General features: G+C 38.4%; 1 protein-coding gene across 1 annotated transcript in view; it reads left to right on the forward strand.

The window, feature by feature from the left end:
* The window catches only part of PLCB1 (phospholipase C beta 1), a 694,981-nt gene that overhangs the window by 217,739 nt on the left and 453,988 nt on the right, over positions 1-23,254 (forward strand). The window contains exon 3 of the mRNA XM_042980903.1: positions 14,661-14,729. Coding sequence (XP_042836837.1) covers positions 14,661-14,729 — 69 coding nt within the window. The remainder of the gene's footprint in view (positions 1-14,660; positions 14,730-23,254) is intronic.

Below are 23,254 nucleotides of genomic sequence, written 5' to 3' on the forward strand. Positions count from 1 at the left end.
TCTTTCTCTCTCTCCTAATCTGCCCCTCTCCCCCACCTGCTCATGCTCTGTCTCTCAAAAGATTAAAAAAGTAAAAAATAAATAAAATTTAAAAAAAGAACCAGAAAGCCTGGAATTTCTTTCCACATGCTGTTTCCAATCTGTAAGTGTCCATTGCAGTGATACTCAAACTTCGGAGTATATCACAATCACCTGGAGTGTTTTATAACAGACATTGCTGGGTTCCCCTCTAGTTTCCAATTGAGTAAGTCTGGGATGGGGCCCAGGAATTTGTGTTTCTAACAAGTTCCCAGGTGATGCTGCTGCTGCTGTTCCAGGAACCCTTCTTTGAGAACCACTGATGTTCCTATGAAGTAATACCAAAAAAGGTAATGATAAAGGTATCATATCCACGCAATTTCTCAAAGGTTGGACTATTTAATGTGTCCCAGCTTTTGTACTAAAAAAAAAAATAATAATGCCGAAAGACATAAAGTGCTTAAGACTCAAGTTAATTTAATTCCATAATCATAAGGCAGAGTAGTACCAACTTTAGTACGTGGAGACTTCTGTACTTAATTTTGACTGACCCACATAGAGCAAATGTGATTCATCTGACTCAAAATTGAAAACCCAAATAACCTAGGTTGTGAAACACAGTAGGTGTTTATAATGGTGCCAAAAGAAGACAAATTGGTTATTTGAGTGATTGGAGGGATTAGGCCAAAGGTGCATAGGGAATAAGTTGCTCACACATTATGGAAAGTAGCAAGAAAATTACAATATGGAATATTTTCACTAAACATGAATCCAGGATTTGAGCTATACAAACTTAAGAATTTTGTCCTGGGTATTTACTTTCTTACAGAGTAAGTAATTCTGAGGAAGATTTATTTATTTTTATCTAAGAAGAAGAAATATAATGTGCAATAATGCAAAAATGATCTGTCCCTTGAATGTTCAATACTTATGTTAAGGACTCATGAGTTATTTGTTCAGAAAGATTATATACCCAGGGATAGTGAACCTGGTCAAAATTTAGGCTTCACAGGAGATTATGAAATTCAGTTGTTCTAGACTCTAGAGAATAAATTAATTTATCATAAATGAAAAATTGTGGAATGAAGGGACAAGAGTTACAGTGGATTCCATTTTGAAAGTATGGACTTGGCAAATAGGACTCACTTCCAAAGACGAACAATGATGTTGATCAATAATGTGATTCTTTGAGGAGATGATCTGGAACGAGATCCCTCACACACTAGGAAGGTAGTAATCAAGCAGCAAAGGAAGCTAATGATTATTTCTTCTATTTTGCCCTTGATGAAAAAGTCTAGTACAATTATTTTTTTTCTTAATCCTATTTACAAAGGAGGCATTAAACATGAGAATGTCTTGATTTGAAGGAAGAAGAGGATACAAAGAAATTCTCCCCAGCATTTTGCCAAAGACAATTTTCTTTTAGAGCAATTCCACTCTTCAACTGCTCCCTATTTTATTGTCCAAGTTAATATTTCAGAAAAGTTATCCAAAGACTGACTTTTGTGGTTGTCTTTCTTGGCACCATTCTATGGCTTCTGTGTGTTTTCAGAGTATTCTTCTGCCTTTGAATAGGTGAAGTTCATGTGTAAGCATGTATAGAAACTCAAGGTCAGTGCCCTCAGTTTTTCAAGGAATCATCTCTTTACAACTGCCATCATCATCAAGGAGCAGATGGGGCCCTTCTGTTTCTTTCCCTTCTTCCCCATTTACACTATTGTGTCCCTCCTTCCTGCCCTGACTCCCTATAGGAATGGCCAATTTAGGAGATGTTCCCAGTGTATTGGCTTTCCGTGTACTTTAGTGCCATAATCTCACTAGCTAGGAGAGATGGCATGCCCCTTTGTTCCTCTTTAGCCTCCTTGCTCCTGTCCTCTTTCTTCTTTCCTTCCCTCCCTCCTTTCCTCCTTTCTTCCTTCCTTCCTTCCTTCCTTCCTTCCTTCCTTCCTTCCTTCCTTCCTTCCTTCCTTCCTAGCTTTCTTTCCAGGAATATCTTTTGACATATATCAGAAAACTATAGACTATTACAGAAAAAAATATTTTAAATGCTTTTGCCCTATTTGTTCACATTAGCTAAGAACCTACTTAATTCATTTATTTTTTTTCCAGGCTGCAGTTTAATTCAACTTATACATTGGTCTCTCTGTCACTTGTACTAGCATTCTCTTTCCTTAACTCCATCTTTGTTTATTCTCATTTCAAATTTCCTGTCATTGAATTTTTGAGAGATCCTATATTTCTCACCAATTGATAGAAATAAGCTTCACTGTGTTGCCACCTTGCAACCTTTTTAATAAAGGTAGTAAATGGTTGGTTCCCTTAGGGAATTTCTTGTGAAAGTCAAGACCAAGATGTATTGGAAGGAGATAAATGTCTTTTATTAGTTGTCTTTCTTTGCTTTGTTCCTGCCTACTGTTCTGAAACTGAAATTGGAGTAAACATAAGGCCTTGTAAAAGAGTTTTTACACGATATTTTCCTTCTCATTGTTATGTAGTACAAATGTGAAACGTATAGCTATATTGCTCCTTTGTTCCCTTTTTGGCTCTAAGCTCAAGAACTCCAAAAAGATCATTTGCTCAAACTTCCTCTTGACAAGTAGCCCACTGCCCACCTCCCAGATCTGTCCAGATCTTACTCTGGTAACAAAATCTTTCACTCTCTTGTAAAACATTTCACTTTTTAATGAACTCATAGAAAGATCATAAAAATTTCCTCCTTTCCACATTAGCAACTGAAGTCTTATTTGTGTATGGACAATTTTAACTCCCAATTTCATCTCTCTCTTCTACATCTGGGCCAACTCTGAGTTAGCCCCAAATTCCTGGTGGGTAAGTCTTCTGTAGTCACTTGTCCTTGAACTTTTGCCTTGCAGTAAATATTAGCTTGATCTCTTAATGATTACCAGGTCTTTTCTTTCCCTTCTTCCTACAGCTCTCTCCTCTCAAGGACTGTAACTCTTCAGTTTCACAGTCTTCCCATGTGTTGTCTTTCAAATCTGACCTCATCCCACTCTGAGTCCAACTCTGATTGTGTTTCACTTACTCCCTCTCCATTCACAGAGAGGTGGTAATTCTAAATTAATACTGTTTGTGAGAATACCTAGAAAAGTAATGCTGTCTATATGAAAGCTTTGTGAAAAGTCATCTTCATTCATTTTTCAGTAAAGTTTTGATGGAATTATGAAATGAATCTTTTTTATTCATCTTTAGAGTAAAATTTGTGTGTTTCCGATTAAAAAAAAAAAAAAGCTCGAGTAGTAGGTGGTTGAAACTGGAATAAATCTTTACCAAAAGGAAAGTGACCTAAAATATAGTGGATAAGAACATACTTCCTTTTAGCTCTGAATATGACAAAAATGAACTCTGGTTTGGGAATTAGGTAAGCTGATGCTTTTTATAGTTTTCCTTTTTTTTTTTTCAGGGAAGAAATATTTCTCCTTTAGAATCAGGCACTGACTCTTGATTATGATGTGGTGTGGCAGAACCTTTGAGAAAACTATTTACACATCAGATTAGATGATATATACTCATATGTCCATTTCCCAGGAAACAAAGTATTTTAAAATCTGATTAAGAATAATACAAGATAAAATACAGCATACAGTGACTGAGAACTCTCTGAAAGAATGCTCGTTTAGTGGATTTATAATGATTGTGATTATTTTTACAGAAAATCTGAGAATTCCAGAAATATACAAAAATCTATCAAAAGCTGAAGAGAAGGATTAACATAAAAATGTGATTTTTTAAAAACCATGATTCAGAATATTTTTAAGTTTAACGTTGTTTTCTAAGTTGATTATTTGTAAATGATAGCTGTCTTGGGTCATATTCTCCAAACAGACCCAAATGTAAGTGGTTGTTTGCAAGAGATTTATTAAGCAAGGGCTCCTAGAGAAGCCATCAGAGAATGGAGGAAAGGAGAGTTAAGAGGAAGAAGCCAACCAATGGTGAGCTTTGAATTGAAGTCCCCACCTCAACCTGGGGGTTTGCTCTGCCCAAAGGCAAGATTGCTGGGCTTTTATGCTTCTGTACCTGGTTGTCATGGGATAGGAGCTCTCTGAGGGGAAATAGTCTCCCAGGACAGTTCCTGCTGTCTCTGCATCTGGGTTAGTGGCTCTACTAGGCCAAAGGTAATCAAAGGCTATAGCTGTCAACTGTTAGGAAAGAAGTGTGCAAACACTGGGGTGGGGGGTGTATTTAACTGGTAAAGGGGACCAGCAATGATCCAGGTGGGCATCAGACTTTCTAGAGGAGCTTTATGAAAATTTTCTGAGTAACTGGAAAATGAGCCTGGATTTAGTGAGCTTATTCAATCGTTTATAGTTCTTGATATGAAGAGCTAGCCTCTTTTGTGTACTTGCATTAGTGTTGAGATTGATCAACAGTTGAAAGAAAAGGAGTTTACTTCTGATGAATTTACAGCACATAGGCAGGACATTGAGGATGATTTGTTGATCAACTCAGTGAATGTTCTTCTGGGGAAAACACTCCCCATTAGACATATCCAGGCCTTATCCCTATTAATTAGCATGGGGAAAAATCTCAGTTGGATTTCTTTGTCTTACCAGAAAACCACAAGTGATCTGAAAAAGCAAGTCTTCTTTGAAAAGAAAAAAATAAGTGCCATATTATTGCATACCTGTCAACTTAAAATATTGTCAACTTAATATATGTCAACTTAAAAAATATATGTCAACTTAAAATCTCATTTTGGAAGGTAGATTAACTCCTTATACTCAGGATGTCCTGTGAGATTAAAAGGTCATCAAAATCCTGTGGTTGCTGCTTTTGTTGCATCCCATAAGTTCTGGTATATTTTGTTTTCATCTTTGTTTATCTCAAGATAGTTTCTAATTTCCCTTTGATTTTTTTTCTTTGATCCATTCATTTTTCAAGAGTGTGCTGTTTAATTTCCATGAATCATAGTTTTTTGGTTTTTTTTAAGCCTTAGAATGTCCTTGATGAAGCAGTAAATTTCTATTAAGCCTTAAAAAAATATTTTAGTTGCTAGTACATGGGGAGGAGCCTGGCAGGATAAAACACATACCTTAAGGCAGAAAAATATGTGATATATGTTGGAATAAATAGCTGAAGGAGAAAAATGAGTCTATCTGCATGGAATTTACAAAGTGGCTACCAGGGAAGGCAAGAATAAATACCATTTTCACATACTTAAGAAAATTTGGAGGTTACTAGGCATGCCATGAGAATGTGATTAAAGAGAAAAGACTCTCGTGAGTTTGAACCTGTGTAGGGCTCTGTGCTGACAGCTCAGAGTCTGGAGCCTGCTTCAGATTCTGTGTCTCCTTCTCTCTGTGTCCCTCCCCCACTCATACTCTGTCTTATCTCTCTCTCTCAAAAATAAATAAACATTAAAAAAAATTTTTCTTCAAAAAAAAAAAGAGAAAATGTGGGGCGTGGGGCACCTGGGTGGCTCAGTCAATTGAGCGTCTGACTTTGGCTTAGGTCATGATCTGACGGATGGTGAGTTCAAGCCCTGCATCAGGCTTTCTGCTATCAGTCCAGGCCCACTTCAGATACTCTGTCCTGTTCTCTCTGCCCCTCCCTGGCTTGTACTCTCTCAAAAATAATAATAAACATTAAAAAAAAAAAGAAAAAGGATATTTCAGTTGTCAGCCCAGATGTGTCATGTATAAGGTTGAATCAACACACCTGGAAATAGGCCAAGCATGTTTAGGTCCTCCCCTTGACTTTTCTAGTCTCTAGGGTCCAAAGTGAAATCACTGCTTCAGTCTATAGTGATATTGATGGTACTGCTGAAGACACTAGTCCGAAGAAGACTTTTTTCAGTTATATTATCAGATCTGTAATTGCTTATATGACTCCGAGGCAGTTATTTTTTAAATGGATCTGGGTAGCATGTCCAGTGTCCTACAGACTGTCCTACAATAAGCTGTAGCCCTGGTTAATTTGTCTTTTCTATGGGCAGTTGCTGTCTTCATTTAATATCTAGGACACAGTTCTCAAATTCCACTTTGCATCTGAATCACCCCAAAGCTTAATTAAAGTATAGATTCTGGGCTCCACCTCAGAGGTTCTGATTCAGCTAGTCTATGGTGGAACCTGAGAATTTGTGTTTTTCACATATTCCAAGGTGTTATTGGTGCTGATAGTATTCCAGGGACCACACTTTAAGAACCACGGAGTTAGGGAAATGAAAGAATTTAATTCATATAAGCAGATAGGTGCTATGCTCAAATATTACATTAAGGTAAGGTTAAAGGACTAAAGTAGCTTGCACTACCAGATAAAAAAGCTTAGGTGGCTGTTTATCCATAGTGAAATAGGTGTAGACCAGAGATAACATTTTAGACGATTTAAAGGGAAAAGCTGGCTACATGTACATCATCTGGACTTTTCAAGTGGAAACAGCTTATGTGCCTGATTAATGTATATCACTGCCATATTTCATTGCAAGTGACTTTTTATGGAGATCAGATTGTAGGCTCCCACAAAATATCCACAAAGAGAGTTTTAAGCATTTATGAAACTATTTGCCAAGTGATGGATATTCTTTCTAATTAATCTTATTGGCCTGAAATGAGGACTTTTGTTGAGCACAGGCATAATAGAAAACTGTGACAATGCAATCTTTATCACTGTTGTCATAATTAAAAAAAATATTTTCAGTCCATAACAAATGTGATACCATACTTCTCTGTAAGAATGTGGTGAATCCCTCCATGCCTGTTAATAAATTAGACATAGGAAAATAAAATATATTGGTTATAAGCATCCAGTATGTTCCTGATTTTATTCAACTTTAGAGCATATACAGGTTTCCACAGTGATTATGCAGAGGTTTTTCTGTTTTTTTTTTTTTAAATAGTGTCAGTGATGTAAAGTTAAAATAAAGCCAATTAGTATTGTTTTAAATTATACCCGTTTTCATTCATCATTTTAAACAGTTGCGAGAAGATACTAATGCTCTAGAACCTTGGAATCATGTATGGCATTTCTGTCCCTGCTCCACCCCATCCGCGACCTCCCTCCCCTGACCTGCCTAGTCCATTGATGCATTAGGTTATATATGCATCCAGTTATAGACATAAATGCTGTTGGAATTGTTTTATTAATTTTATGTCCTAATAAAGCTTTGGTGCTATGGATATAATTTTATGTTGGCTTACAACAGCTTTAACTTAAACAATTTTTATTATTACATGAATATATAGAAGTTTCTCAGGGAGCTAAAGAAGGAAGTAAGAAGGAAATTTGGCTCTTTCATAACTAGGGGCTAAACTATGTTTTTGGTTTTCCACAGAAAAAATTAGATATTTGCCAATAAATTTCACGCTGCCTCGTGGGGACACGGCCTGTTAAAATTAGTGCCATATTCTATGTATCATAATATTTTTTTCCTTGTACATGAACAAAACTGTGTTCTTTTTAAAATTGGATCACTCAGTTAATATTCCTGCTACTTTGTCAATATTGAAAAATAATTCTTTAGAAGAAAAAAATAGGTCTGGGAGAATGGGGATTCTTTTTCCATTCTTTACTCAGTCTCAGTGATATGGGGTAATTGATATGTTTTCTTTTGGTCTCAGTTTCCTAATCTGCAATCTGTCCCAGCACCATAAGTCTGTGGTTCCATTAGAGTAATTGTTTCCTGTAGGTCATATTCAAAAATGATGACAGTATTGCAATCATTTTTATGCTGGGTGGAGTGCCAAGGTATGTGAATTCATTTACATCCCTTTTTAATTAAGTGCATTAAAATATGGAAACAATGGGGGCAGCATATTTGTTATCTACAGCTGCAAAACACATTACTGGAAACTTAGTGGCTTGAAACAACAACCATTTTTTATTTTACAGTTTTAGTAGTTCAGGGTCTCACCTACTTGGAGTCTTACAGGCTGCATTAAAGGCGTCTACTGGGTTGTGTTCTCATCTGGAGCTGGAGTTCTTCTTCCAAGCTCATTCAGGTTGTTGACACAATTCTGTTCAGACTCTGCCCTTTAATTCTTAGACAACACACAACACAGGAAACAGGTGATCATCTCTGCAGCTTCAGGTCTCTCACTCCTAAATCCTCTTTGGAGAGACTCACCCAGGATACCTCCCTTTGGTTAAGTTTAAGGCACTTGATTGAAGACTTTAATTATACTTGCAAAATCTTCACATTTGCCATATAAAGTAACAACATCATGGGAATGATAGCCTCTCACCTGTGCCATATTCTGTTGGCTGAAAGCAAGTCTTGGGTGCTGACCACATTCAAAGGGTGAAGATTGGACAAAGGCCTGGATCAGGGCACAGGAATCATGGTGGCCACCTAGGAGTTCTGCTTACATCAGGTAGGCAAGACGCTGAGATTTGTGATGCCATTGTAGAACTGAACAACAGTTGTCACTCAACTTTTCCATCAGTTCTCTCGTTTGCACAATGGAAGCTGTCATACTCATGTCACAGTGGTGTTGCAGAGCCTGATGAGATAATGTATGCCAATATTATCTCTTACAATTCTTGGCATATTGTTGGTTGTCCATTGTTAATAGTCATGGTTACTATTGCTATTATTAGTATATTACTTTGACTTTGCCTCCTTTAGTGATAGGAACCTCTCATTGAATCACTGTAATTTTTCAGTTTTTATTTTATTGGCTCAGACTATGTCAATAATTACAATACAACCCATAACACATGAACTATGTCATTGTTTCTTCTCCATTTCAAATGTTAATCTAATTTTGCATTTAACTGTGAACCACAAATGTGAAAATTGGTTTTCTCTAGAAGTGGTCTTTCTTATTTTGGTTTCAAGGTTTTATAAAATATCTCTGGGGTTTTAGATTTTCAGATACTATTCTTTTGTTTATTTGCATTCTGTGTTTTTCTTCTAGATGCGTTACCTATCCATTTTAGCCTTTTCTACTAGCATCTTTTCTCTTTCACCCAGAATGGGAAATGTTGCAAGCATAAGATGTTATATGTACACAATAGTTCTTTCCTGTTAAGTGGAGATCTTAGCTTAATACTTCACTTGATTTAATAGCAGCCCGATGAAGAAGGTGTTGCTGGCATCTGCTTCTCTGTTTGACAGACAAAGATACAAGGCACAAACATCTGTAGTAAGGGGCTTAATAATGCACAGATTACAAATGATAATTCCAAGTTTTCTGCTCCCTAGTTTTATGGCATTTTCACCATTTTAAACCTAGCTTGGGGGGCGCCTGGGTGGCGCAGTCGGTTAAGCGACCGACTTCAGCCAGGTCACGATCTCGCGGCCCGTGAGTTCGAGCCCCGCGTCAGGCTCTGGGCTGATGGCTCGGAGCCTGGAGCCTGTTTCCGATTCTGTCTCCCTCTCTCTCTGCCCCTCCCCTGTTCATGCTCTGTCTCTCTCTGTCCCAAAAATAAATAAAAAACGTTGAAAAAAAAATTAAAAAAAAAAAAAAAAAACCTAGCTTGGTTTCAATAAAGAAACCCAGTTGTATCATCTTTCTCTTTTCTCTGCTGTGGTTGGTTTTGATAACCTGTGCACCTCATTTCCATCGGTGTTTCATACACTGAGGATCCAATACAGACTTTGGGGAAAAAAGACAAAAATGAAGGCTAGAGAACAAAGGAAATAAGAGAGTGGGAGAGAGTGCGGGGATTTTTTTTTTACTGAGAGGTACACTACACAGATTTTTACTCCCTCAGAAGTGGAATAAAGTAAAGGAACAAAGAATTGAGTCTGCTTCATCTGCTTCTCTTTAAATTAAAACCCTTCATTAAAGGATTCCAAAATAGTTTTTTTTCTTTAACATTGGGCATTTTAGGGAGGTTTGACAGTCAATAAAACATATTAATGTCTTCTACTTTTGGTAGATCGAAGTTGAACTTAATGAATATACCACATGTGGAGGTATCCATAATCACCCTCCCCACATGCCCAGCCATTAATATCTTCTCTGTGAAATGTTTGTGACTGTAATTGCTGCTCTGATTATATATTGTGTGAACTTCAAGTACGTTATTATATCGGGTGACTAATGGAATTTGGTGACAATGCACAGAAATTGGTATTCCGGAAAAGAGTTGGTTTTTAAACTGTATTCTTTCCTGAGTTTGCAGTGCATTTCATGGCTCATCTACCTCACAGTGGGTTCATGGCTGATGGATTGAAATCTTTCTGCTGAATAGTAAACATCAGAGATAATTTGGTCTTCCCTTAGCGTTTCTCATCACTCATTCAAAATATCAAAAATAAGTACTTGATTACTGTTAATTCACTTTCATCTGTACTGACAAAGGGAGAAGGTACATCTGTCAACACTTTAGTGGATATATGGGGATGGGGGGTCCTAGGAGTGTGGTCTCCAAGCTCTGTAGGGGGCCACTGTATGCCTTGGAAATAAAGCGGGTCTACTAGTCCATCCTTCCTTTACTGGCCAAGGTAGGGCACCCCAATCCTCTTTTCATTGTTGGATGGGCTTAGAGGTGAAAGAGAACCAATTTCCTTCTTTTGCTTTTCTAAAGATATCTTTAATGTTATTAAGTATAAAGCAAAGGTTATATAGCATAGCATTTTCAGCAAACATAGAGCAATTTCAGTGATTGCTTGAATTTTTGAACAGAGACATTTGCTTTTATAGGGTGAAATTTAATGCTAAGAACCCTTATTAGAGTAGGTGTTGATGCCATTTGTCATTCAGTAGTTTTTCTTCAATTAAATTGAAGCCTAGATTCACCACAAGGCATACTTTTGCACTCAGGAGGTAAAATATTTTTATTTCACACTTATCTGTATAAAGAAATGACAGATGTGGATTCTTCATACAACATATTATAACATATAAGTAATGTATAATTTTATCAATCATGTTCATCTAAAAAGCCTTATAATAACAACCCCATGAATGAGTATATATCAGTGCTTTGACAAGCACTGGTGTGGTCTATGGACCAACAGCATCCACATCACCTGAGAACTTATTAGAGATGCAGATTCTCAGGTCTATCCCAGTCCGGCTGATCCAGAAACTGATGGATGGCACCCAGCCAGTCTGTTTTAACAAGTTTTCCAGATGACTGTCATGCAAGCTAAGCTTTGAGAGCCATGGGTATAGAAAGTGTTATCATACTCATTTTATAGATGATACAGTTGACGCTTGATGTGTCCCATGATTGGTTGGATACATGACCAGTTAATTTTAGGGCCCTTCCTCAAACTCAGGTTTTCTACTTAAACATCATGTGACCTTCCTCTCTTAATGAGTAAAAGATAGTGAATTCCATAAAGCCGGAAATCAGTATCTCTTAAATGAACCGAGAAAGGGACCATTTCACTGCTTTCTAATAATGAGAATAAATTGTTAAAACTATTAACTGGAGAAAATTAACCTAGAAAAAGTTTTAATGACATAAGCAACATATTGTGGTCCTGTGCATTGGGTTCCTCATTTTCTTTTTAGTGGAAGCGAGAATAGAATGTAGTTAAACCCCAGGGGGGTAGCTGTTGCGTGTTAATAGAAGTGGGAGACACTATTTTAATCATCGCTTTCTACTCGAATGAGTCCATTGGACAGCTTTTCCACCTGGGTCTTTCCCATGCCACATTACCCACGTTGATGGTGCCCTGCGGTGGTTTTCCTACACACACAATTTTACACACAGGCGAGAGAAATTTCTTAGACGCTGTGGTATCGGAATGAATCCCCAGGGCAGCTAGCGTTAAGTACCCCTCTGTGACTTGGGGAATGAACATTTCCTCTTGAGCTGAGAGTAGAAAACAGTGTTCATTATCTGTAATATAAAAGTCTATATAATGACTCCTGCTAAGATCTAGTTCTTTGTGAAGTCACTTTGGGTTTTGTGTGTATAAACAATTAGAGTTTAAGGCTTTGTTTGCTCAACTGGAAGGAATTTCCTTCGATAGAAAACCATGATATAAGATGAGGTAAATGTGTTATGTATGTGTGTATGATTTTATTCTGCATATATGGAAAACATCATGTAACATATATGGAAAAGTGTGACAAACATAAATGTCAGCATTTTATGGATAATTTTAAAGAGGACACACATGTAATAACTACCAAGTCCCAAGCGTTTGTGATAACTGTCCACGCATCCCTGCTGTGTATCTCCCATGGCTTGTAGTTTTCTGCACACAATTCCTGCCTCTGTGCATTTGCACCTACTGTTTCCTCTTCCTCTAACCCTCCTTCCCGACCAGAACACAGAATTATAAGGCTGGCAAACTGTTTCTCGCCCTCGTGTATTAGCTGAAAAGATGCCATAGTCCTTTGTAGCCCATGTCTCAGTGTACTTTGAAATGTCTCCTTTAAAGTATAATAAGTGGTTTTGTGCATGAGCTGATCAAAACAGCTGTTTTCTGCATTGTTGGTGTCGTTCCTCAGTACCAAGCCGGTACCTGCCACATAGCAGCATTTGACAAATAATGCACCATTGAACTAATGACTGGCATTTCTACTTGGATGAACCCCTCACACCAACATCTCCAAAATTCATTATCATTTTGCCCAAACTTCCAAGTCCCAATGGGGAATATGGAAACCCTAGGGCTGTTTATGACTCCTCTCTTCCCTGTAGACAATTCTACCTCCATGTTATGGCTTTCATCTTTCTTCCAGTTACCTCTACCTTCATTTGATCTCCTGTCTCTCAAATGTCCACTTGGTTCTGGTCTTCTGGTTGAAGCTTCTTCAAGCTTAGTGCTCTTCCTGCTTCTCTCCTTCCAGCACGGGTTTTGGTTGTCTTGCTGTGGAGGTAACAGACCCAGACCAGCTGTTCCATCGCCTCGAGTCTGAGGACTTCCTTATGCATTTGCCTAAGTGAATCATTGAGTCCAGCATTGATACCATTCTTTTCTAACACTGATAAGGTGACCTTCACTATTGCGGACGGTACAGCCTTAGAGGAATTGTAGTACCAGATCTTCTATCCTGCAAGATCTTTGCTGGGTTGCTCTCCTCACACCCCAGGGTTTGGGAGGATTTCCAACAGTCACACCTGGCAAGGAATGGGTTAAGGGATCCACTAAAATGGGGACAAGCAAACTTATAAGTCCAGGGTGAGCAAAAGAAAAGAAGGCCCTGTTTCTTGTTCACAAGAACAAGCTGTGAAGCTTGGGCTTCACATATAAGTGCGCTGGAGCCACGTGTTCTGTTGGACCTGCTGTGTGGTCTTTCATGCCAGTGGACAGACTCCACCCCCCACCCCTGTGACTGCAATCATGAAATCAACCTCAAGTGCAGGAAAATAATGAGACCCTTTTACATGGAACATTTGGAACTGGTGGCAGCTATTTGAAGGAATTGTCTGGGAACCCCAACTACAAGTACTTGGAGATATTAGGGCCCATAAGAAATTACACCCACTCGTGTTTAGAGGTTCTGAGCAGCAGAATGATGCTGCAGTGCCTCCTGTAAGAAGAAGGGGATTAGAGGCCTGCGTCCAGCTGTCTCATTGTCAGCATGAGTCAGATGCATGACTGTTCATTGCAATGCAGCTCCATCTCGCCAGCGTAGAGTCTCCTGTTAACTTGGCGATGTGCATTGTCACAACACTCATGGCTCAGTGTCCTTAGCTGGACTCTCAGGGTTTCCATCCTTTTGCCCATATCCCTTTCTGGTATCATCTCCCATGACTTTTCTTCATACGTTCTAGGCCCCAGTAATGGAACTCTGAATGTTACCTGTGAAAATCCCCTCCCACGCTGCCATTACATTTTCCCTGTGCTGTTCCTTCTTCCTCGGTGCCTCTCTATCCCCTTCTGCCTCCCTACCCTTTTCCCCTGCAGTGTTCTCCATCTCTAAGCATTTCTAAGCATCCATACCTCAAGGTTCTGTCCAAACCTCTGGTCCTTTCTTGTCTAGATATTTTCCAGTGTTATGCCTTCCAACTCCTTTTCTCCATGCTCAGTGACTCCTTCATGGACTTTTTCTGAGCCCTGGGGGAAAAACTTTCTTTTCTCTGTTGACTCCCATAGCAGTTAACTTTATAGTTGGCATTAACACACCCTCCCTTGTCTTATGCATATACATTTCTTTACTCCCCTGTTTGACAGCAAGTCCATCCAGAGGAGCTATCACATTTTATGTATCTTGTATCCTAGAGTAACTTGCATATTATGGGTGTTCAGTAATATATAATGAATAAATGAAAAGATCAAGGCATAAGATATGAGTGCTAAAGGCTGGAGAGGGGGCAGGTAGGTGAGGCAGATTCATCTCTTTCCCTTGGCAAGGTGAACTGATGGGAACATCTCTTTCCACCACCCCCTATCCCCATCTCCCATGCCACTCACATGTCCTCACACTCAGACTGACTCTCAGGATTATTTTTTGACCACGGGGCAGGAAGGCATGGTTCATGATGATTTAGGGGACAGCTCATAGTATAGACCGGGGACCCTGACCATGCCCATTATACTTTCAAAATGTCTCAGCATATATATTAAATTGAGCAGTTAGTGGTTAGCTATCTTGTTGTTTCCACTCCAATTCGATTGATAAAGAATGTGAAAGAAAAAATATCCTAACTGCAGAGAAATCTTCAGGCAGGTCTCAAGATAACATGATTTTTTTTAAAGAGATGACAATGATATAAAATAATGAAAGGAGATCTGTGGGGATGCTTAACAATTTCACATTTTTGCCTTCCAGGAGACGGAGCTGTTAGATCTCAGCCTTGTCAAGGATGCCAGATGTGGGAAACATGCCAAAGCTCCCAAGGTAAGAAGTGGAGTGTTGTGCACCCGCCAGATGCTGCTTTGAGGATTTGGCCATGTCATGGTATCAATTAATTGCCCCAGTTAAAAGTTTCTCTGTTGTAGATGTTGTAAAACACAATAAAACAGCCAGTCCTTCCAGAAGCCTGTATGCCCTAAACATTTCCACTTTTGTTCAAAGAAGGCAACAGTGAGTAAAAATATAGGCAGTTGGACACGGGGACTCGCTTTCTGTCCTCTAATTTTCGTGTTGCTTGAAAAATATATAATGAGGCCAAAGTTTCTGGGTAATTCTAAATAGTTAAAATGTTCTTGAAGTTACTTGGAAACTTCCTGGAGCCTCATATGCATACATGAACTAACTCTTAGACATGATGAATAAGACTGTAATTCAAATACTTTATAAGTAATATCACTTCATCCAAAAAGCCAAAGGGTGTGAAGTCCTTCTATAAATGTTACTAGTGAAGACCCGGGGAAGTTTGGGATCAGTTGTGTGGCCTGTCAATTTGTTTTTGTCTGAAAACCTTACTGAAGAAATACTCAAAGCAGTGTTTGTGATTTTATTTCCTTTTTTTTTTTTTTTGAAGATTATTTAACAAATGTTGAGTAAAGAATATACAAATTTTTTTAAACTTAGATTCTGGTTGAGTATAGTAACAAACTGCATTGACTTGCCTGTACAGTGGGAAACTACTCTTTATTGTATTCAAATTTTAGTACGTTAAATACTTCCTTTCTAGCAAAGATAATATTGTCAAATAAGGAAGTACAGGTGCCATTCAGGAACTCTTACCTCTTACCAAAATTGATATAAAACTAGCGATTTTCTATTTGAGTATCTGCCTGCAACTTTTGTTTTATTCTTTAAAAGTCAAAATACTTTCTTTGACATCAAAAATTATCTGTTGCTGTGGAGAAACAGAAAGAAAAAAAAATCACCTGGAAGGATCATTCTTCAGATACATAACAGTGCAATATTTGCTGGCAAATTCTGCCATGGAATGAACACCCAAATACTGGTTTTACTGCTGTAGGAGTTAAGCTGATCTATAGGAAAATGTGAAAAATGAAAAGACAGAAAAATCTGAATTATTTTCAAGAAGGTTTCTAGATCTGTTTTCATGTGCAAATAGTCTATTAGTTGTGTTGCTCTCTTCATAATATAATCAAATTTTAGTAGTTTGGTCTTTTAATTTTGTAGCAAGCTTATCATTATTAATGCTTCCTTGATGATTCAGAATTGTTTAATGTTTAGTGTAGGAAAGAAGTTCTTTCTTCTTCTTTCCCCCAAAACATTCCAGCCATGTTTCAGGTAAGCCTGTTAGTTCCAAGAACTGCATTGATAGCAGAGTTATAAAGTTTGCCTTTAAATGCTAGTTCATTGGCCTAACTTGAAATTTGATGATCAATATTGATGATAAAGACTACTGCTGCCTACACTCCCGTAGAGCCCCCTTTGTCTGCAGGCATCAGAGGTGGAGTTGGCATCTCTGCCACCTGGAGTTTCTTTCTGGCTTCCCTCTCTCTCTTTTATTGTAGCATTCAGCCTGCTGATCAGTTCAGTGTTTCATTTATGGACGCGGTTGGATACGTGTCTATTGAATGAGGATAAATGAATAGAACTAGGGTCTGTGCTATGCTCAGCTGATAAACCACTATTAGGTCCTAAAATATTTCTCTTAAGGACAGACTTGGATACTCGAAATACTCTGACCTTTACTGTTTTGTTTTGTTTTCTTTTGTCCCCCCCCCCCCCCCCCCACTTAAGATTGCTTTCTCTGTGGATTATCTGTGTCCTTGGGATTTTTCCACTCTGTTCCTTGCTGGTGTTCAAGAACTTCAGTCTACTTTAATATTTTAAAACCTGGGTTCTGTTGTGTGACCTTCCTGAGACTCAGGCTTCCTCATTGGCTACATGATGATAATGATAACAACAACAATAATAGCAACTAAGATAATAATGAATGGGCACTTCGTATCATTACTATAATGGCTAAATTAAATAATTCCTTAGGAAATCTTTAGCAGAGGAGTTCTCAAATTTGACTGCCTGTGGAATCACCTCAAAAGCTTTAAAAAATGGTAATTTCTGTTTCCTAATCCCAAAGATTCTGGTGCTACAAGATTCTAACGGGTGTTGTAGTGTGGATATCAGGGCTTTTGAAAAGCAGATTTGTAGCAAAATTTGAGCACCACTGACTTAACAGATCACTGATATTTAATAGGCACTCATTAAATATTAGCCACTATTGTTGGTATTATCATTGTTATTTTTATATTTAATATTAAAAAAATTCAATCATATTTGCAGGAAGTCAGGTTTTAATTTCACTTTATGTGGAAAAGTTTATGTTGTAAAGAGAGATTGAATTGCGGGGTTTGGATGAAAGTGGCTTTGTGGATTGATAGGCGAGAAAGAAGTTGATATGACTCTCAGTTTAGAAGTCTTTAAGCTGCAAGGGGAGCCTGGGCGGCTCAGTCAGTTAAGCATCTGACTCCTGATTTCAGCTCAGGTCATGACCTGGCAGTTCGTGGGAGCAAGCCCCACATCAGGCTCTGTGCTGACAGCATGGGGCCTGCTTGGGATTCTCTCTCCCTCTCTCTCTCTGCTGCTTCCCTGCTTGCTTGCTCTCTCTTTCTCTCTCTCACTCAAAATAAATAAACTTTAAAAAAAAGTCTTTAAGTTGCAAAAGAAAACCCCAGCTCAAACTGGATAAATAATTAAAAAGAAAACTTATTAGAAATGATTGCAATGTATTGAAAATTCCAATGGAAGTCTCACTCAGCTGCTCAAAGACTATCACCAGGGAACAGATACTTCTTTCTCTTGCCAGTCTGGCTTCCAAGGTGCCAGAGGCAATTTCTCTTCCATCCTCAGGATCCCGTTGGTGGCCATCCTCCACTCACCATCACTGGCACCTCCCGGGTCCCCCACATTAGCAGCAGTTCAGTATGGGGACCAAAAGAGAAACAAGCTTCCCACGTATAACCACCTTGTAGAAGAAGGCCTATGGCCGGAGGAGGAAAACTAAATAAGAGGAGACCATAGTGTTGGCTGGAACAAAAGCAGTAGGACTGATGGCATAAGAATAAAAAGTGTCAGGATAGCAGTATGGAGTGAGACAAGCCCAGTAAGGATGAGGAGTCAATGGAACATGAAGACAGATTGAGTGGAAGACTTTCTGCAGGGGTTTACAGACCATCAAGGAAGGAAGAACATGTGTGGAGCAGATATTATTTATCAAAATACTCAGGCACCCCTCAAATATTTATCTGTGCATGCATATTATTTTTGTTTTCCACAGCATCTCATTACATAAAAATTCACAATCTAGCTGAAGACGAACTGTTTTCTATGCCTGCTGTGATTGGAAATAACATTTAGAAGAAATGGAGAAGTGTCTATGTGCTGCCCTGTTAATGAATTTTAAATGTCGACTCCCAGCACAGTATATGAAATTCCAGATCGGCTTTTCTGTATACAGCCTTTGTCCTAGTTATCAGTTTCAAAATTTCTCACTGGAGAGAAATTGGAAGATTTTTATCCACATATAAAAACGTAAAAGAAAAAAAAAAACATCTTGTCCTTTGAAATCTAAAAAAATGTATTTATGTTTCCTTCTTTGCTCTCTCTCTCCCTGCCTCCCGGGCTTATAAAGCACGTGTAGAGACAAGGTGCTCTCGGATGTGCCTCTTGCGTGTGCTGGGTACACATATTCTCTGCATGTTCATTTCAAAAGGAGCTTTTTTAAAAAAGTAAAGTTTATCCCTGTGGTTTCTCTGGGTTGCTGACCCAGCAGATCAGTTTAGTGGCACATGTACAGCATTAATAAAATGAAATAGATCTGGCTAGAATGAATGAAAAATATCAGCGTTTTGTGCAGAATAAGTTTGTTTGGTGAAACTTCTTTCATGCATGTGAATGTGTGTTCTGGATCAACAAAAAGTGCGTTTTTTACTCTACACCATGTCATAAAGGTTTAAAAATGCTGCTGAGAAAGATAGTTTCTTTATCCTCAGGATTCTCAGGATGTATTTTATCTATAGGTGTATTTGAAAAGTAGATGGAGCCAGAAAACTGGAGATGTGGGTTTGGATGCCAGCTCAGTCAGTAACCTACTTCTCTCTGTGCCTCTACTTCCTCATCGATGAAATGGGGCATGTGGGGGCCACAGGGTTTTAGGTGTGGAAGTTGGGTTAACCCTTGATTCCAACTTTTAAAATGAGAAGTTAATCAAGCCAAGGCACTCCGTCTTGTAGATTATAAAATTAATGTTGAACAAGTTTGTATCAACTAAAACTTCTTGCATTGGTCATAGGAAACCAGGTGCACTTAATAAAAAATCAGGTCACATTCTAACCAAGGTAAGGTGCAATGCAAACAAAAATAAAAGGAAGGAAGAGGGGCGCCTGGGTGGCTCAGTCGGTTAAGCGCCAGACTTCAGCTCAGGTCATGATTTCTTGGTTCGTGAGTTTGAGCGTCGGGCTCTGTGCTGACAGCTCAGAGCCTGGAGCCTGCTTCAGATTCTGTGTCTCCCTCTCTCTGACCCTCTCCAACTCTCACTCTTTCTTTCTCTCAAAAATAAATAAACATTGAAAAGTTAAAAAAAAAAAAAAAAAGGAAAGGAAGGAAGAAAGAAAGATTTATGCCGAACTTTGCACGTGGCTTCTCGAAAGCAATTGTAGGATTGCTGTGGACTCCATAGAGACTGTGTACTTAAGGAGGCTCTCCTAGGCTTTGAACATGAAAACTCTGTTGTTGACATTCACTCTCAATAATACTTGCAGCAATGCCACTGAAAAATATTTCTATAGTTTAACTTCCAAATTGTGTTTCATCCAAAGAAGACTGCTTCATGTGCTTTGCTGACAATTAACCAATTCATTCTATTGATAAAGGGCAGTTTATTTCAGATGTGTAATGTTACTTGGAATACAGATTCCTGGTAAATATCTAGATTACAATTAAGTTCTATGTGGCAAGTAGTATCACTACAACCACATAAGGCAGATTAGAGTAAAATGAAATTTTAAAAATTGATCAGTTTTAGTTTTCTGAACCCCCAAATGAAAATGATGGCTTTTAAAATCATTAAATGCAAAAAATAAATAAGATAAGATAAAATAAAATAATTAAAAGCATATTTGGAAAGGAACATACACCACAGTGCCTAGCCCTACAAGCAGACTCCAGCATCCCACTGGGGGGCGGGGGGCAGATAACAGATCAGTCCCACTGGGACCCATAAAACAGGACAGAGATCATTGACCATGAGTGGTGAAGAGGCTTGCTGCTTTGTAGAGTCATCGTGGAGTATGTTCTCTTTTTAAGATGAGGTGATAGGAGTAGAGATACTAATTAAGAAAAGGAAGAGCATTCCAGGCAGAGGGCAGAGCAAGAGTAAAGGTGCTGACGTGGGAACATACTTGGTATATTTGAGGAATAGCAAGGAAGCCAGTTGTCGACAGTGGCGTGCAAGAGAGAAAGGATGATGAAATCAGAGAGGTAGCCAGGGACCACATTATTCTGGCCCTGTAGACCAGGCTTAATGACTGTGGCTTTTTCTTCTGCGAGAACGAAGAAGGGATCTGAGAGTTCTGAATAGAGTAGTGACAAGATCTGATTTTGCTTTTCAAAACATCACTTGCCACTGCATGGAGCATAGACCATAGAAGAGAAAGGAAGAAGTAGGGACGCCAACCAAATGGCTATTGCTAATATCCTGAGTGGTGCTGATAATTATATTAACTGAGAGATGTAAAGGTAAGGGGGAGAAAGAATGTCAGAATCTGAATTTGAAGGTGGCACCACAAGGTTTGTTAATGTGTGGGATGTGAGGTATGAAAAAAGGATTCAAGAACAATGCTTAGTGTTTGGACCTGGAAAAGTGGAAGGACTGAGCTGCTGTGTCCTAAGCTGGGAAGGAAGAAAGAAACACATTTAAATAGAAAAATTCAGAGTTTTGCTTCTTTGTTTGTTTGTTTGTTTGTTTGTTTGTTTGTTTTTGGATATTTAATGTTTGAGGTGTCTGTTCCACTTATACCTGATGATGTCGTATTTGGATATACAGATCTGCTGTTCAGGGGAAAGGTTGGCCATGGAGTTGTAAGTGAATATTTAAATCTCAAAGCTAAATGAGGACTCTTAAGGAATATAGGTGTAGAAGAAAGCAGGGTGATGTCTGAGCCCTGGGACCTCCAGCACTTAAACTTTTAAAAAATGGAAAAGAGGGACGCCTGTGTGACTGTCAGTTGAGCGTCGACTTCAGCTTCAGTCTTGATCTCATGGTTCACGAGTTCGAGCCCCACTTCAGGCTCTGTGCTGACAGCTCAGAGCCTGGAGCCTGCTTTGTGGATTCTGTGTCCCTCCCCCCCCCCTCTCTCTCTGCCCCTCTCTCACTCGTACTCTCTCTCTCTCTCAAAAATAAATAAAACATTTTAAAAAATGGATGAAAAAGAGTCAGGAAAGAGGCCAAGAATGGTATGTAACTAAGAGAACTGAAAACAGGGGCTTCAAACAGGTATCTGTATCCCAGTGTTTATAGTGGCATTATTCACAATATATATGTACCACAGTGGATTATTATTTAACCTATAAAGAAATGAAATTCTGACACAGGCTCTACATGGGTACACCTTAAAGACACTATGCTAAATGAAATAAACCGGACACAAAAGGACACATACTGTATGATTTCACTTATATGAGGTAACTAGAGTAGGCAAATCCATACAGCCAGAAAGTAGAATGGCAGTTTCCAGGGGCTGGGAGGAGGCAAGAATGAGAGAATGGGAAGTTATTATTTAATGGGTACAGAGTTGGTTATGACAACATTAAAAAGTTCTGGAGGTGAATGGTGGTTAATGATTGCATAACACAACAATGACTATTACCTAATGTCACTAACCTATACACTTGAAAATCATTAAAATGGTAAACTTTATGGCATACATATTTTACCACAATTTAAAAAAAAAAAAGGAAAAAAGGAAAAGACAGAAGGAACAACCAGTGAGGACAAGAATCAGAAGAGAGTATTTTCTGGACATCTAAAAAAGGATTTCAAGAAGGAGGGAGTAGTCATTTACATAAAATGGTGGAATTTCCTTCTAGCTTTTTCTTCTCACTTTTGTACACTTTTAATTTTATTGAAGTTACCATTTTATATACGCTTTATTTTTTCCCACATATTATCAGCCTTCCCTGCTAATATCCAAAATAGGCTATTTATTTAAGGGTTGTCGAATCCCAAATAGCTCATCATAGGATCCGGATGCCAATATATAAATCTCATAATGAGCTGTTATTTGGATGTTCTACAACAGTGGTTTCAATGAATCATCTATGAGGCCGGGAGTTGAAATGAGTGCTTTATTTATTGTCCCCCTTTGCTGATTATAAGCTATTTCCCTAACTTTGTACAGATTCCACCATTGTGTGAAGCCACGGTCATAAAATTTGTTACAGATATTTGAAGTTGAGGGAAGAAGAAAACCTTTTGTAGAATAAAATAAAGGTTTCTCTCTTTTTCTCTCAATCGCTAAGGAGCTCTACCTTCAGCCCATATATTCTTGGTTCTAACTATTTTTCAACTTACCTGACATGATGCAAGAATTTTTGTTTGTTTGTTGTCATCCTGTTTCCATAAAAGTATTTATTTACATCTTTACTAAATGGACAAAAATAGAGCTTAAAACTTCACAGAATTATCTGTGTATGTGTAATGGTTTTGACAGCCAGTCACATTTATCTCCAGATGTAAATTATATGGCATGGTTCCTTTTTCATGTTCATTAAATTCCATAGATGTCAGTGGTTTGGTTTCCTTGGAAACAAAAACCTTTATATAACTAGTCAGAGATTTGGTAGCAGAAATATCAGGATGCCGAGGGGGGTAAAGAATGGTTCCTTCGGTAGATACATATTTGCATTTAAAACTCTTCTTCTGCCTTTTCCATGTTCCTCTCACCCTTATGGCCATTCAATAGTGAACAAGAGGAGGTTTTAAAAGCTACCATTAAAGTATAGAATATCTTTTCTAATGGTTAAAAGCTTTTTACTTTTATTTTCAAACAATCACAGACAGGCTAAGTCTTTTCTGGGATGTTGGTGTAAATTCCCAAATTTGAGAAGAGTGTGTGTGTCTGTTATCAAGAGTTAAGTTAGATTTGAACATTTGAGCAATGGCTACATAACTCAGTATATATGTATATTCATCTGTAAAATACTAACTGAACATGTGTGTGGCTGAATAAAGATTCTATGCTTTATATAATAGCAAGTGTGTGTCTTTAGCACCCCACTGTCAAAGAGTTTGAAAGCTCCCTCACGGGTTGTGGAGAGTGAACAGGGGACCACAGTTCTGCCAAGGGGGAAGAGCAGGCTAAGGGCATGGCAGCCATGGATGTTCTCATTGGCCCAGGGTGGACCCCTTGTCGAAGACAAGGTTAGTAATATGTTACTTAAACCTCACGTCTTTTCAGAAGGCTGTGATTCATTTTATCATTGCTCCTATCTGGTATAAT

This window comes from Panthera tigris, chromosome A3 (assembly GCF_018350195.1).
Source record: "Panthera tigris isolate Pti1 chromosome A3, P.tigris_Pti1_mat1.1, whole genome shotgun sequence".
NCBI lineage: Eukaryota > Metazoa > Chordata > Mammalia > Carnivora > Felidae > Panthera > Panthera tigris.